The sequence below is a fragment of the Scleropages formosus genome, chromosome 18, assembly GCF_900964775.1.
Source record: "Scleropages formosus chromosome 18, fSclFor1.1, whole genome shotgun sequence".
NCBI classification, from domain to species: domain Eukaryota; kingdom Metazoa; phylum Chordata; class Actinopteri; order Osteoglossiformes; family Osteoglossidae; genus Scleropages; species Scleropages formosus.
The window spans coordinates 9,332,319-9,349,055 of NC_041823.1; the positions used below are offsets into that span (position 1 = coordinate 9,332,319).

The window sequence follows — 16,737 nt, forward strand, 5'->3', positions numbered from 1 at the left end:
CTGTGAACAGGTTAAGGTAGGTTTTTAACCACTTTATTCGTGAGAATTTTCTAACTTTCAAATTTAAAAAAAAAAACAGCCGACAGATTTGAAGCGGTTACCATCACACACACAATTAATGTCACCCTTTATCATAACTAATGAGTCATTTGGGTGAAAAATAAATCCCTCAACAAAAATCCACTCTTCCAAGTACCAGTAGCTTCCGGTGCATCCCTAAGGAAGTCAACAAAGTAGGTGTCCACCCCGAAATCAACACCAGCCCTGTCCTCTTCCCCCAGCTCTTCTTCCACAAGCTTGGCCAGGGCCTTGTCAAACCACTCCACATCCTCAGAAATGGTGAAACGATCAGCAATGACCCTCTTGCACTCATGTTTCCACAGCTGTAGTACAACCTATTGCAGGACAGAGCGGGTGTAACTGGTCTATATTAAATTCTCCATCATAATCAAAAAAGCTTTCTTATATATACACTGTGCTCACGCAGCTACTTTTATCCAAAGAAGCAATAAAATTTAAATGGCTGAGGATTAGTAATATTCAAATATTATGAGTGTAACAAATATTCAGTTTTTTTCTTGACCAGAAAAGCCATTCTTTTTGCAATACAATATTAAAGTAATAGGTAACATTCTTATTTTTTGAATACTGCATCACAGTCTAGTTTTTAGATCCTGTTGAGTCTCTTAGAAACAACATGACAGCAATACGGTATATAAATTTACTAGCAAACGGAAGAGCAAAATAGCAATAATAAGTTTTCCCTGAAATACCTATGAGCTTTACAAGAGAGCTTTGAAAGCATATGAACTCACACGCCGAGTGGACACCATCTCAGCTGTGGCATTGAGCATGCCCTGCCAGATCCTCGACAGGTCTCGCAGGTTGAAGACATAGTGAAAATTGGCTGGGGTGGGCAGCATTTTGGCCTTGGTGGCCTGCCACAGGCGCCGGGTGAGTGGCACCAGCTGGGATACGGCCGACTGCACCTCCCCAGGGAAGCCACGTTGTGCACAGTAGTGGCCTGTCCCTATCACGCCTGCCGGAAAGGCAGAAGGAAAGGACAATCAGCAGGGGCTCTGTGAGAGAGTGTGGAGGCGGACCAGACTGGCCAAAAACCTGAGGGTGTGGATAAATTGGTCTGCAGTAGAGTGAGCACTCTGTGAAGTATGAAGAAAGTCACATTTAATGCAAAGACCCGCAACATTTCAGAGAACATGAAGTAGGGTTTAAAGCAAGAGATGACTACACTTAAAAAGGGAAAAGGTAGTTTAACTCTTAAAGAGGAAAACTTGTACCCCATACTTTTTCACTTCACTGGTTGTCCAACTCCCAGGAGTGGCCCTGGTGTTGTAGTCCTGAGAAAGTTAATTAACATGCACTATCTTGCAGAAGGGGGGTGCGGTGGCGCAGTGGGTTGGACCGCAGTCCTGCTCTCTGGTGGGTCTGGGGTTCGAGTCCCACTTGGGGTGCCTTGTGACGGACTGGCGTCCCGTCCTGGGTGTGTCCCCTCCCCCTCCGGCCTTACGCCCTGTGTTACCGGGTAGGCTCCGGTTCCCCGTGACCCCGTATGGGACAAGCGGTTCTGAATGTGTGTGTGTGTGTGTGTGTGTGTGTGTGTGTGTGTGTATCTTGCAGAATACACTGGTAAAGTATCACACACTGTATTCAAGCAGAAAAGCAACTATATGAATAAAAAAGGGATGGTTTCGTACAAGGGTGTGTGTGTGGGTGTGTGTGTGGGTGGGTGGGTGAACTTCCATGAGATTCATGCATAAGGAAACCAACAAAGAAAACCAACCAAATATTTTATCAATGGAGGCATTGGATGGCAGAGTGCAGTTGAAGATGGAAAACTGTCTTTTGAGTCTTTGGGGAATGTCATTGCGGCCACCCCCCGGGTGAATCATGGCTGCCAGGAACTGGATGTCCACAATATTGGTGAACTCCCCCGGTTTCTCAAGGTTGTAGAATCCATTCTGTTCCATCAGCTGGCGAACTATCTCGTTTGTCACCTGGACAAGTGGAAAGGCAAAGCAATAGAAACAATAGCCCCCATTGACAAATAACGCCCAGAGGGTAAAAAAGAGAGCCTAAAAAAGAATTCAGGACATCTTGCAGCTGTTATTATGAGTTTATGGATTTTTTTGTCCTGCTCCATTTCTGTAAGGAATATTTTGCAACATTTCAAGAAGTTACATTACTTCAGGCTGTCAATTTTGAGTAGACATTCAGTGAGGTCACCAAACCTGGTCTCCCCATTCATTGATGACGGGCATGTTGATGTCATCCACAAAAATAGACATTTTCTTTCCAGCCGGAGGTCCATATGTTGTTCCCATTCTCTTGTCTAGGTAGCTCTCAACAGTACGCTGAAAGAAAACAGCGCTCCCATGTATTCTTATACAGATATAATGAACCGCAAACAATATTTTTCCACAAAAAAGCACATATATAAAGCAATATCATTATCTTATAAAGCTTCCTTAATAAACACCGTTAATCACTGAGCAATAATCAAAAAGTGTCATTTAGTGTCATCTAATGACATAGGTTATTGCATGCCTGATTTCATGGCAAACTCGCAAAGAAACTTTGATTTACAGAAAACAATTAATTAGCCTGAACAGATGACAAACACACATTATTCATATTATTACTTGAGACAATATCAAAAATAGCCTGAGCTGCACATATCTTTGGAATATTTTCCATCAGTACCATCTTAAGTGATACCTGGAACATGAGAGGAGTTGTGGCTGAAGAGAAGTTGACACTCTTAGCCATGTGCAGCTCGGGGTCATACTTTGACATGTATCCTTTGATGATGACAGTCTTGGCTGTACCTTGCTCTCCTATCAGCAACACAGCCTGAGGAGTTGGATAAAAAAGGAGTGCGTTATGAGTCCATTCAGTTAAAAAAAAAAAAATCAGATTTAAATTATTAAAACAGCATTGTGCTGGCAGCTTTGAAGTGCAATCAGCTAAAAAGGAAGAACTGGATTTGAAAAAATCCTGTCAACTTTCATGCAGCCTTGCTCTTGATGCTGTGTCCTACCACTTTAAAGAAGTGATAAAAGAAACTGGATTCTATGTAAGATGCACTGTAATTCACTATGTCAGTTTAGAAATTTTTAAGTAGCATTTCAGTGGTATTAATCTGTGCAATACAATACACTGAAGAGCTAACATATGAACAGCAAAGGCAGCTCACCTTTCCCTGTTTGGCAATGGTTTGGATAAGGAAGTCCGTTCTGACATTGTCTACGTTGGGCACCAAAATGGACCCATATTCCGGGGTGTTTTCCACTGGGTAGATGTACTCCTCCACTCGAGTGTTCCAGTGAACCCAGTGACCTAAGAACCATCACAAGCAGGATTAATAAGAATCATAAACAAGCCTGAATATCAAAGCAGCATGTAATCATTTATTCAGTGACTTGTCCTGGTACGGGGTGAATGTTGTTGTGCTGGGTAAAGACGAGGCCTTCGCATAGGACTCTCACTGAAGACAGGTGCGCAAAGTGTAGTCCCTTTAAAATAAAATATAAATCTGCCCATCATATAAATTCTGCAGACGTATATCCTTGTTCATTAAACACGAAAAGGAGTTTCACTCTCATCACTGGAAATAGCAGAAATCCCAGGACCTGTCAAGATGAGAAATGCTGTTGGACCCCAGGTCAGATTGTCCGGGAAACTCACCACTCTGGTTCACGTAATAGTCGAACATGGTATCTTCACTGCCTGGAGAGATGGCTGGCAGGTCCAAGTGGATGCGATCAAGGCTGCGAAGCCAGGCCTCCAACTTCTTGCGGTCTTCTAGTTCCAGGACAGCACCAATGCTCCACATCAGGGCAAAGGTGTAGAGGCGCTCCATGTGCTCCCTGGAGACCTCACCACTTTGGTCCTGAAAAGCCACAGCCATCCTCTCAGTTACCTGTGTAATGTGATCCCACTGACATTGTAACGATCCATCTCACATGACTCAACATTTAACCCAACACTGATTGCACCAACATTCCAATCAATGAGATACGAAAGTACCAACACAGTGACAAATGTCACGATTCCACAAACACAATGACTTATATCATATGACCTCACCTGCACAGCAACTTATTTCAAATGAACACACTGAAAAAATGACCTTTGTCAGTGACCCCAAAACAATTTTGCTGTATGTTGATGTTGCAGCAAAAATACTGAAAATGAGCCTTTCTACTGGATCAAGTCTCAGTGTTCTTAATCTAGTGAAAAATATTACAAACAGTATACATGTCAACTAACTAAAAATCAGTGTACAAAGATAATGCAATAGACAAAGCCTAAGAAAAACTAACAGACAAAACATAATTCACTGTGCATTAAAATCATGGTCACCACAGTGTCTCTAACAAGAGAAAATTAGTCATTTTAGTGAAATTTAGAAACACTTTCAGCATTAATCTCTGAGCCCCAAGAAATGTTAATTGTAGTACATTAGCAGTTCCATTACTGTATCTAAATTATGGCTCTCCTTGTAAGCGGGAATCATCAATAGCAGGAGGAAAGGAAACTTGGCCAGTCTCTACTCCTGTGAAGTCAGAACTAAAATGTCAGGACAAGAACCTTAAAGTACAGCACTGATGCTGTCAGTGCACTTGGTACTACAGCAAAGAAAAAAAGGCCATTTTCTGAGATTTGTCCGGAAATGATAAAACCTGGACCTGTGACAAAATAGAAGAAGGCTCCTTTGGCAATTGTGGCTGATGTTCAGGTGTACTTTTGTATGAGTACATTTCTTTTTTTTGTGATGTGCAAAGAGGATTTTTGTGAGCAATAAAGTACATATTGTGATTCAAGAAAAAGGGGAAAAAAACACAGTTGTCTGTTTAAAATATTTCTTACTTTTTCAAGATTAACCCTAACAATGCAAGTAGGGAGGATAATTTAGTCAATTTGTTTCCCACAAATCCCAGTGAAATGTCTGTGGCATATTTCAACTATCAGCTGAAGTATTAATATTTTGCCAAAGGGCTTGAAAGACATGGACATGATCACAAGTATTAGTGAGGCTGCAATGGCTTACTTTACCTTTGGTGGGATGAGGCCCTGCAGCATGTTGATGCTCTGCATTATGACAAAAGCCTCTAGCATCTCCATCTTGTACTCCAAGCACTGGATGCTGAAGCTGTACATCTCAGAGAAGGAAGAAGAGTAGAGTTCCCGGAGCACCACACCCTCCTGCAGCGACCGCTTCTTCAGCCAGCCCTGCGAAGAAGACCACAAGGAGTGCAACCATGAGAACAGGCCCTTGTCACAAGAGGAATTCTATTTTTAATGTAGTCAGAATGCTGAAACCTCCTCTTTCTCCTCTTTCTTGCACTAACCGAGTCTCATACCCAGCATACACTCTCTGTGTCTTTGTCTCCATCTCCCTCTTTGAACACAGGGTACTTTGAAGTCTTACTACACACACTGAAGTATATGCCTTCAAGATTTACAAGCTCTGTTCACAAGCCCTCAATGCTTGTTAAAGCAGCAAGGCCCAACAGAAGACATGGCATAGTTTAAATTGTTTTGTTCTGTCTCTGTAATTGTGCCACTGCTCAAGTTTTGAGCATCACTCAAGATTTCAAGTCAGCAAACCACTGTGGGGCTTCCCAGGGGTACACAAGTAAACTGCTGTGCTCCTTACAGGGATCTGGGTTCCAATCTGTGTCATGCCACATCTGGGGCATGGAGGACCATGGAAAACAAGCTGGCACATATTCAATGAGGTGAGTGGGATTGCTAGTGGGATTGCTGGGGTGCTCTTCCCTTGGTTGCTCAAAGCAATACTTACAGTGAGCGAACCACTTGAAGGCTGCAGTTGGAACTGTCAAACAGCATTCTTCTCAATGCACATTATGCTACAAAATGAAGCCTGCAGCCCATAGCGTGGAAAGAATTGGACACCTCACAGTATGCACATCAGCAGATGTGTGTGTCTGTGCTCACCAGTCTCCAGTTATGTTTCAAGGGAGACACTGAATTACGTAACCAGCAATAAATTATGTTGGGTGAGAGAAGCTGTGCAATGTCTAAAACATGGAAAAAGAAATAAGTTTGTAGATGAAAAATAAAACTGTACATCTACATTAAGAGGAGAGTAGAAATTCAAAGGGTCAAGGCTACGAGCATAATTAATAATAGTCTTATCACCTCCAGAATGGGGCTCCAGCTGAGAACAGAAGAGCTCATGAATACCATCCCATTGCGGGAAACAGTAGCTGGTGATGCATTGTCAATGTTATGAGGCTCAAAGACAATCTTGCAGTTGGGGGCCATGGGGATACGGTCTCCATTGGCCAGAGTGAGGGTCTTGTTGTCATCTAGAACTGAGTTTAGGTTTTCAATCCAGATGGCGTCGACAGGCCCATCCAGGACAATCCAGATGTGCTCACCTGCAGGAGGTTCAATGATAAGTTATCATTGACTACTACTTATCCTTTACTGATGAAAGGTAACATTTCATGTCTTAGCTGTACAGCTGTCTGCTCTCCACAGGGATCCATATTTCCCTTGTAATAGTGAAACTGTTAAAATTAGGTTCATCGGGTTTCTGTAACATGACTTCCATAGACCTGATGGTAAAGTAGAAATCCATGACCCCTCAGGCTGTGTGTGCAGGCTCACTGGAATATATTTGTGGTAAATCATAAGGAGTGCATCAAACATTTACACATTATTAAAAATTTTGCATTTGAAGAGAGGTGTACAACCTGCTACATTAAAAGGTATAAAATAAAAGTTCAATAAAAAACTAAAAAAACTGAATTTATTTTGTTACAATAATAAAAATGATTGCTGCAGCTCATCACCAGTATGTGGAGCTTCCAAGCAAGAAGAAGAGAGGATAAGATCACATTAAGTATTTATCTTTCCTGGAGACAGTTTTACACAATCTTAACAATAAAACTTTTTTTTAAACAGTAAAACTGAATTTTTATTGCTGTTGGCTTGAATTATCAGTGTCATAAAAAACACTTTATACTTGAGATACTGTATCTATGAAAAACACAGTATCTAAAGTGTAAAATGAAAATAATTTATGAGGAGAAGGGGGCATTTTTCTAGAAATGTGTAATTGTTCTCAATTATGTGACTTTCATTAGCTGTGCGGCATCAGTGTTCCAATTTATTTCAAAGTCCAAGAAATGTATGTTTTTTTGCTTCCTGGTTGGGTTACTCTGACCTTTCTTTGCCCTTAGGGTTTTCCTCCACAATGTGGAAAAAATGCCATCAGTCCAGTCGTTAGTGGCGACATCCAGGCGGCCAAACATCTGGGGTGCTGTAATGGCTTTGGGGTTCATGCGCATCTCCCTGTGAGGCTGTCCACAGTCTGCATGCCCACACATGTGTACAAACTCATTTAATTTAGATATTCTCAAGGCACTTATAAACCAAGTCTGCAACATTGAATTAATAAATGAATAATGCCTATTAAAGTTATTCAGTGGTGCTTTTATCCAGCGGTTTACAGTATTTGACCTATTTTCACAGCTGGGTATTTTAATGGTGCAATACCAGAGAAGTAACTCTGTGGGGAAAGTAACAACAGTGGTGAACAGAGTAAATACAGGAGTGAGAGGATTGACGCTATGGTTATAAGGCTATGCCTTTACCCTTGATGTTGCACTCTACTTCAAACTATATGATATAAACTATATGACATTTAGGGTGCCACAGCTGTGCAGTGGGTAGCACAGATGTCCCATATCACCTGGTCTGGGGAATCAGAAGTATCCCTATTCAGACTGTGTGGAGTTTGCATGTTTGCATGGGCTTACACCCACAGTCCAAAGATTTGTGCTTCACATGGACAGGTGACTTAAAAAAATTAAACACAAGGGATGAATACTTGTGTGGCTCCTCTGAGATGAACTGGTGTCTGATGATTGCCGTGTGCCCTATGCTGCTGGCATAGGCTCTGGAGCACCATGACTCAGCACTGTGCCAGTGGTTATCAATAATGAATGAATGCCTTATATGTTCAACTATATTCAATTTTACAGGTACATATAAATTGCATCAATATCAAGAGGCCACCTATAGAGGTGCAGGGATGGAGCTGGCTAAACTGGCAACGGTATACATCAGAGGATGACAGGATAAAATTAATTGAATTCTCACCTGTCATCGCCCTCATCAAAGTGTGAATGCAAGTGGTTTTCCCTGCCCCACTTGGACCTAAAGCCATCATCCCATGGCGGACTCTCTGTGTCTCAAACAGCTGGATGATCTTCAGCTTCCAAGGAGGATGATTGACAAGGCCAGCTTCTGCAATCTATGGGAGGTCAACAAAGTAGCATTATTCTCATCATCATATCAATGTGTGATATGTTATGATTTCAAGAATTATAAGTTTCGGAAACTTGGACACAGACTTGGAAACAGGGGCCTATTACCTGTTTGTCAATAGCTGATTCTAAGTCTGGGTAACCTGCTTTGTCCAGCTGAATCCCAGGGAAGAGATCCTCGATTAAGCTGAGAAACAGAGGCTCATCCTCGTCAATCTGTTAAGAAAGCAGAAAATCCACAAAGCCTCAGACTTCAAAATTCCAAATGGCAACGTGAACATGATATACAGTATATGTCTAGATTTTAATAATATATGAAATATCTGCTGACATGAGCGCTGGCTACCCCATAAGTGAAATTTTAATAAATAAGGATAAATAACTTAAATAACTAGAGATTTTATCTGACATTGTAAGACAAACAGAGGAGTAAAAAAGCAGACAAGTGAGGATTTTTTTTCTACACAACAGTCCATTTTGAATAGCAACATAGGATACATCAACCTGATAAAACTAAATCATTGACTTTGGTCTTTGTGTGTGACAGCACACCATCTTAACATCCTCACCAGTTTGGACAAGTTCATGTCCCTTAGAACTCTCATAACAATTGTGGATTCTGTGTCACTTGGGTTGGCTCGTTTCGCAGCACCAAGTGTGCGCAGCACGGACAAAATATTTCGGAGTCCAAAGTCATAATGCACCTACAAGGAGGAGATGACAAAAAGCCATGACTTCTACATTGTACATCTATACCATACTGTGCACATAAGTGAACCCAACTGACAACTGGATTACTGGTGGAAAAGGCTGAGAGGATCACCTGTTTGGATAGCTGCTCCTCGCACAATTTATACAGGGTGAAGAACTTCCTTGCCAGCTCAACATTGTCTATGAAGCCACAGCTGGCCAGTTTCACACGGATGATGATTTGTCTGTCAGGGACCATCATGGCCACTGAGCGGAAGTTGATCTTCAGGTTCTCAGGAAGTTCCTGGCGACCGGCATAACCTGGATTCTGAAAATGCCAGACATGGAACAAAAATGAGCACACTGAAAACACGGAGTAAGCTCTAGTTACTGACACTTTTTTTTTGTTTGTTTTTACATTTATTTAGCAGATCCTTTCCTCCAGAGTGACTTCCAATGAACTCTATGTAGTGTTACCAGCCTACACACCTTATTCACCGCGGTGACTTACACTGCTAGATACACTACTTACACTGGGTCACTCATCCATATATCAGTGGAACACACTCTCTCTGTCATTCACACACCATGGATGAACCTGAACAGCATGTCTTTGGACTGTGGGAGGAAACCAGAGTACCCAGAGGAAACCCACACAGACATGGGAAGAACATACAAATTCCACACGACTGATGTCCTATCGCATCATCCAGGCGTTGTGAGACAGCAGCGCTACTCGCTGTGCCACCGTGCCGCCTTTTACACACCCATTTATATATTTGTGTGTGTGTAAAATATTTTGCTTTTGCACATACACATACTGTATATGTGTGAGTGTGTGCAAAAGCAAAAAATACACATATACATATAGTATGTCGTTAGAAAGTCTGCTGTATAAATTTAAACTATTTTCTCATCTGCAGTAGATGCTTCTGCATATTTTTTTGCCGGATACCAATAAAAGCAGTTATATACCACCTTGTTTCTAGTTACGGAGAACTGGGATGCCTAAACTACGATAGATCAATTACATATGAATACAAAATTGGATAATAAAAGAAAAGCTATAGTAATTCTTGCACTGTAGCAATAATAGGTAATTCAAGGCAAAATTTGCTTTTTATTACAAACTGTGTGTTTGTCATTCTAAGGAAGGTTGCTATGGTCTCTACGTTATAACCCTTAAGGCGCTTTAAGGTAGAACATGAGGAATGGACGAAAATCCCCAGTGAGATCACTTTTTTCAAACGGAAATTGAACAACCAATTGCTTAATACAGTTTTTAATGAAACACATTCATCTGTAATGATTCAAGATCCATAAGTGATTCAAATACTACATGAACAAAATGAAGCACATCTAATGTGTTAAAAAATTCTGTAATATGTAGTGATGAAGAAGGCAATTGTTTTCCCTTTCAGCATGGCACTGCATTTCATGCCATAGCACTGTATATTCAAAAGTGATTTTTCCCCCTAAGGCTAGATAAAATAACTTTCACAATATAAGACCCACCATTGTCAGGAAGATCCCAAACTCAGGGTTCATCTCCACATTGTCCCCATCAGTGAAGATGAAATTCTTCCGGCGCTCCTTCTTGCAAGTCAGCACAATGGCTATTTGCTGGGCAGCCACAGAAAGGACGGGCAGGTTGATGCGGTTGAATTCATCGAAACATCCCCAGGAACCTGACTGAGCAAGGCCTATTCCAAAAAGTGGCAAATCTTATATAAAGGCCTTATCACAAACAAGGTGCATCACTACCATTGTTATTACAGTCTTTCCATATGACATAAAACACCATCATTTCAGCTGAAGTATTGTGAAGCCTGCTTATAAGCACACATTAGACTGAATGTCTTACAGTGTTTTGTACCTTTAAATATTCTGCCTAGTCCTCTGAAGTCCATTTGATCAGAGCAATTGAAGACCACTACATATTTTCCCAGACAGCGGCCCATGTCCTTTGTGGTTTCTGTCTTGCCTGTTCCTGCAGGGCCAGCTGGTGCTCCCCCCATACTCATCCCTAGAGCCTGGGCCAGAGTTATATAGCACCTAGAAGAAAATCACACCAGTGACAGCTGCATGAAACAACAACAACAACAGCTACAGGAGGTATATTATAGACTATAACACCAGAGCTAAGGGCAAATTTCATTAAACAAAACAGAAAAACAGAGGTGAAGCACTCTCAACAAAACAGAAGAAATGACTAACTGCTAAACAAAACACAATGAAAAAAAAGCACATGACATTTAAAGACAAAATGCAGCAGAACTCAGGGAGCTAGCACAGCCCAACAACAAAGAGCTGTAGCTTTTGAGAGACATAATACAACCAGTATATTACAGGACATTAATAGCCATGCCAATGAGCTGAGTACTGAGATTGTCCTTTATTGTTTTATTTTACTCACAAAAGCTCATTGGAAGGAAGTCATGAATCTTGCCTTTAAATTTTCATGAAAACAGCAGTGGCTGCACATTAATTGTACTATTTAAAGTTGATAAATCAGGTCCAATTTACACAGAAAATCCAACTGCTTAAGACCACAGCCTCCCATGTTAAGCACAACCTTGCATTGTACAAAGGACGGAGCACTTCCTCCCGAGACAGTAATTACCTGTCGGTGAGCGGGGTGATGACCAGTCTGTCAGTGCACCCTAGGAACTCATTCTGGTATACAAATCCTACATCTGTGATGTTAATGAGCATCTTGTCTGAGTCCTCACTGAAGTAAAAGCGACACTGCTTCAGCCATTCAAAGTCAGAGGGGCTCTTTATGTGCATTCGACACTGAGTGAGAGAAAAGCAAATTGAAAACATGTAACCAAGATGGTGTTTAAAAATAGACTGAATAGATTTAATGCATAGACAAATTAATGGTGATTCTATGTATGGCAAACATACACTGAACTAAGGTATAATGTGAGGTATTTCCTTTCCACTAAATTTTTTTACAAGTACACAGTCCTGGAAAATATTGAAATTTGCAATAGCTCAGGTTTTTTTTCAAAGTAGTTTACAGTATTTCAACCATTTATACAGCTGGACTGTCTCTTGAAGTAGTTCAAGGCAAACGTGCTACTCAATGAGACTATACGGAGTGAGGCTGGAACTTGTAAACTTCAGGTCACAAGTTGCTGTGTCCTCAAAGTTACTGAAATCGTAAATGCAGCAGTCATTAGATCCGATTCTAAATGTACACATAATGTTTGTATTATGAAGGTTCATTTTCAATAGCATACTGTATAAAAAATATGGTAGCTAGTGATGGACTTGTAAATAAACTACAAGAAAGAAAAATAAACTATAAGCAGGTACTGGAAACTATATAAGGTGTGAAGTGTTATATCTGCTGGGTGTGTATTTTTATATTATATTTAAAGAGACTGGCTGCTTTTTTAGAATACCCTGGTCTAAAGTGCCCATCTGTGGATGACTGCTCTATTTCACTGGTTTCACCCACCAGGTCATCAAAGATGTCCCTCTGATGTACATGGATGGTTATGAGGGTTTCATACTTGGTGCGTTCCATGGTTCCCAGGTCCTTGGTGGTCATGCCTATGAGCGTATTTAGGAGCTCTAGGAAGGACTGGTTGGTTTTGGCCATAATTTTGCGGTCATATCGTGCATTTGTCAGTGCTTCTTCAGCATCTCGAGTCCAAATCATTTGAATTCCCAGTAGACCAATCTAAAGAGAATGTTGAGGAGCATCTCACACAAATTAGATTTTTTATGATGAAAATTTAAATTAACAAATGTTTAAAATACTGATGTTCCAAAGTTGTTACCTATAAATACAGCTGTGACAATCCCCTGTTCCCCATGTACTCATACAAAGAGACTCATTAAAACAGCATGTCAGATAGTTCAGATTATACCATCCTCCCTTGCAGCAGTACTGACTATTTCGTTGTAAACACTGTCACTACCTGAGCAGGGTAAGAGTCCAGGAAGTCTATGAGCTGGAAGGCTGGGTCCTGAATGGCAAGCGCAGCCTGCCGAATGATCAAGTGCAGAGACCTCTGGGATTCCTTTAGCAGGGCATTAAGCCACAGCTCTACATTCCCCTCTGCTGTGACAGGCCGGTCCAGCTCCACTGTCTCTCCCTCCCGTGATGAGATGGCCAGGATCCGGTCATATACCTGCAAAGAAGAAAACATCACTGGATTCACTTATATGTGATTCTCAGATGCCCATGTCCCTCAGCGTAGATTTTCCAGACAATACATACAAACAGTGCCTGTTTTGCTATAGTAAGAGCAGTTAACTTTCACAGATGATTTTGTTCAAGTCTCAGGAAAGGCACTGCTGTTCTGCTCTAGATCAGAATATTTAACTCCAGTTTTTCTCGCTATGATGGCTTATGAAAATATAAACCCTTATTTATACAGCAAGCCTAAAAATTTAATACAACAGCATTTTTGCATGTTGTGTGGTCATTCTACTTTCATAAATCTTCTTGATGCAATCCTCCAGGGGATACAACAGGACGTACAACCACAAATGCATGTACTCAGCCCTGTGCAGGTGATTTCCAAAACACATGGGTAAATGAGTAAGATTTTATTTTTCATAGAACCAATAATTTTGTAACAAATATAATGACATTTGTTGATGCTGTTAGTATCATGCATAAAACATTTTATTTTGGTTTTTAAATTAGTTATAGGTGACACATTTTTCATCCAGGGAAGTAATTTTTTCATTTACAAAGAAATATTAATTCAATCTGCTCACGAAGTGAACTGGCCTAATGAGATGATTTCACAGAACAAATTAATCCAATTAGGTTAGAAATGAGTGTATATGGCAGGGCAAAGCCAAAAATGTTTATCTTTGTTTCTGTAAAGTGGAACTGTGCATTATAACATACCTTGTCATGGAAGTGGACTGATTTGATGTTGTCAAAGACGTTGAGCAGATGAGCTTGGATGGTATGCGAATCAGAGGCTTGGCCTAGGATCTCCAGCAGCGTGGGGTCCGACACAAAGAAGAACCGGGGGAAAAGGAGACGCTTTTTCTCCAAGTATCTTATAACAAAAATGAAATCAAGTGTAAATGCATTACAAACATGACAAACACCCTTGACAGAAGAAAGTGCTCTGCATATAAGCATTACAGCAAAAAAAAAGAAAAAAAACACCTTGTAAACTGTTTTTATGGAAAAAGCCTGAGAAAAATACAGCTGGTAAAAGAAGCTAACCCGGTGAGAGACTTCTGGCACATCTCTAGCTGGTCCAACAGGTGTGGAAGCAGCTGACCCATCGTCTCGTCACCCACGCAGCACTGCACTACGTTAGGCATCTCATGGGCACGTGTCATGATCTTCATCCAGGATTTATCGATGTTGGAGAACCACTTAGCCTCCTGTCAGTTGGAGACAATGTGTTATGATTCTGGAAAGAAACTTAGAAATAACAGTCAGTCTTTGTCGTTGAAGACATAATGGTACCATTACGTGTACAGTGGCAATAGAATATTAAGTTTTACCTTAGGTAGCTGTTTGGCAATATCTCCACCTACAAATACTGCTTCTAGGTAAATCCACAGGTTCTGGACTGTCATCCAGTTTTCAATAATATCAGTAGTATTAGAAAGATTCTGCACCCATTTCTGAATCTGCGCTTTGAATGGAGTGTTGTACCTGTAGCAGTTCAGGATATATTTCAGCAAAACATTAACAGAAAAACATGTAGATTGTTGACTTGTATAAACAAGAATAAACAACACGTAGAAAAGGCATTTAAGGATGGGTTTCTTCTTGCTCCACTTAAATCATTGATTGTAATTATTTGAATCATCAGGGGGTGCGGTGGCGCAGTGGGTTGGACCCCAGTCCTGCTCTCCGGTAGGTCTGGGTTTCGAGTCCCGCTTGGGGTGCCTTGAGATGGACTGGCGTCCTGTCCTGGGTGTGTCCCCTTCCCCCTCCGGCCCTACGCCCAGTGTTACCGGGTAGGCTCCGGTTCCCCGCGACCCCGTATGGGACAAGCGGTTCTGAAAATGTGTGTGTGTGTGTATTTGAATCATTGAAGAACATTCTCTGTATCTTTTCCTTCAGAGTTAAAGCAAATACTTCTCTACAATAATAAAATAAAAATAATAAAGCTGATTTTTAATTGCTCATCTATTTAACACTAGTTATGCAGTTCTTAAAGCACTGGTGGGAATTGGATTGTACTTATTAAACAATCAGCTTTGTTTTGTTTGTTCCTTTAACAAGCACCTCCTAACAAGAACATGTAACACAATGTTAATAAAGAAAAGAGTTTGTATCTTTATAGAGGATCTAACCAATGTTGTTTCTTCACTGTACATGAATTTGCGGAAAATAGTCTTTAAACCGAAAGTGTGCTGCAAAAAACACAAGCTGATTTTTACAAACTTGTTTCATAAAATGTTTTCCATTAAAGTAACTATACTAGTGAACAAAATAGATGGTTTCTGAAGTTTCATGGAAGCCCCAAATTTCATTTTTTTTAACAAGATCATCATCATTTGGCTGTCTAATAAAAGGATACTTATGGCATTGTGTTCCACCACAGTACTCATTTAACTTACCCTGGATAAGACAGTCAATTGTATGAATAAAATGGAAAGGAAGGAATCAACTATAATATTACCTGTTGCTCATCAGAGACCCAAGTACCATTAAACTGTCTTCCATATTAGCAATAACCTCAGAAGTACTGTCACCTCGCAGCAACAGTTCTCCTCGAGTCTTGAAGTTTGCAAAAGTGAAGGTTTTATTGTCCCATTCAGCAATCACCTGCTTCAGCTTCTGCTCAATGTCTCTTTCCTTGACTGCACTAATGCAGATATCCTGTGTAGTAAGACATGAGTTTGGAAATGATGTACACAAGAGGATTGTGCAGAATGTTTAAATGAACTTTTACAAGGTTTTCAACCAGACATCATGGATTATAAATACAGTGGTTTACCTCAATCTCTTCTTTGTATTTCAAAAGTGGGGCTTCCATGATGTTCCGCAGCTTGAATGTTTCCGTCTCAACCTCGAAAGTACGTCCTGTGACTTCAGTGATCCTTCTCCAGTGACGTGGCATCATGGCCTTGTTAGACATTAGTTCCAGTAAAGGACAGGATTCACTGAAGTCATCAATTGTTTTCTTCAGATCTAGGAAGGCCTGCCAGTCCTTCAGGGCACGGGGAAGCTTACGGCATCTGAGCAAAAACACGTTCATTTCAATTCTTAACATTAATTCTGGCAAGTATCCTTTAAAAATTAATACTCAGCAAATACATTGGGAAGGCTAAAATAAATCATAGCAGACATTTACAATGTCTCAAATTTTTATTACAAATAGTTGCAAAGAATTCTAAAGGAGGTAGCTAAAACCCAAGTCAGTCACAGACCACCATCACATACCGAGCCTGGAAGTCAAGAAGCTCATTGTTGATCTTCTCAATGCTGATGTCAGTCCATGGAATGTCGTAATAGCTGTTGACAGTGTCGATGACGTTACTGTAGAGCCCATACAGTTTTTGGAGGAGTGTGAGCTGCTTCTTGATCTCCAGAAGCTGAGGATGCTCTGTCACAGGGAGACCGAACAGCTCCTCTCCTCCCGTGTACGTGACATACTTACGGTAGAGGTTGTCAAAGCGGTTCTGTCACAGTGTAAAGTCCCATATTTAATACACTTACACCATGATACATTTGCTTTGCAAAGGATAATTTAGTTTAACTTTATTATATTTCAAA

At 40.7% G+C, this 16,737-nt stretch overlaps 1 protein-coding gene across 1 annotated transcript in view; it reads right to left on the reverse strand.

Moving 5' to 3' along the window:
• Nucleotides 1-16,737, reverse strand: part of dnah5 (dynein, axonemal, heavy chain 5) — a 58,800-nt gene that overhangs the window by 23,422 nt on the left and 18,641 nt on the right. The window contains exons 27-51 of the mRNA XM_018762728.2: nucleotides 16,405-16,643; nucleotides 15,959-16,199; nucleotides 15,641-15,840; nucleotides 14,511-14,664; nucleotides 14,224-14,387; nucleotides 13,894-14,050; nucleotides 12,950-13,162; nucleotides 12,484-12,708; nucleotides 11,638-11,810; nucleotides 10,891-11,069; nucleotides 10,530-10,717; nucleotides 9,148-9,342; nucleotides 8,894-9,028; nucleotides 8,433-8,540; nucleotides 8,158-8,311; nucleotides 7,220-7,366; nucleotides 6,187-6,428; nucleotides 5,077-5,253; nucleotides 3,706-3,910; nucleotides 3,215-3,357; nucleotides 2,737-2,871; nucleotides 2,250-2,372; nucleotides 1,802-2,015; nucleotides 816-1,039; nucleotides 197-395 (exon numbers count right to left, since the gene is read on the reverse strand). Coding sequence (XP_018618244.2) covers nucleotides 197-395; nucleotides 816-1,039; nucleotides 1,802-2,015; nucleotides 2,250-2,372; nucleotides 2,737-2,871; nucleotides 3,215-3,357; nucleotides 3,706-3,910; nucleotides 5,077-5,253; nucleotides 6,187-6,428; nucleotides 7,220-7,366; nucleotides 8,158-8,311; nucleotides 8,433-8,540; nucleotides 8,894-9,028; nucleotides 9,148-9,342; nucleotides 10,530-10,717; nucleotides 10,891-11,069; nucleotides 11,638-11,810; nucleotides 12,484-12,708; nucleotides 12,950-13,162; nucleotides 13,894-14,050; nucleotides 14,224-14,387; nucleotides 14,511-14,664; nucleotides 15,641-15,840; nucleotides 15,959-16,199; nucleotides 16,405-16,643 — 4,534 coding nt within the window. The remainder of the gene's footprint in view (nucleotides 1-196; nucleotides 396-815; nucleotides 1,040-1,801; nucleotides 2,016-2,249; nucleotides 2,373-2,736; nucleotides 2,872-3,214; nucleotides 3,358-3,705; nucleotides 3,911-5,076; nucleotides 5,254-6,186; nucleotides 6,429-7,219; nucleotides 7,367-8,157; nucleotides 8,312-8,432; nucleotides 8,541-8,893; nucleotides 9,029-9,147; nucleotides 9,343-10,529; nucleotides 10,718-10,890; nucleotides 11,070-11,637; nucleotides 11,811-12,483; nucleotides 12,709-12,949; nucleotides 13,163-13,893; nucleotides 14,051-14,223; nucleotides 14,388-14,510; nucleotides 14,665-15,640; nucleotides 15,841-15,958; nucleotides 16,200-16,404; nucleotides 16,644-16,737) is intronic.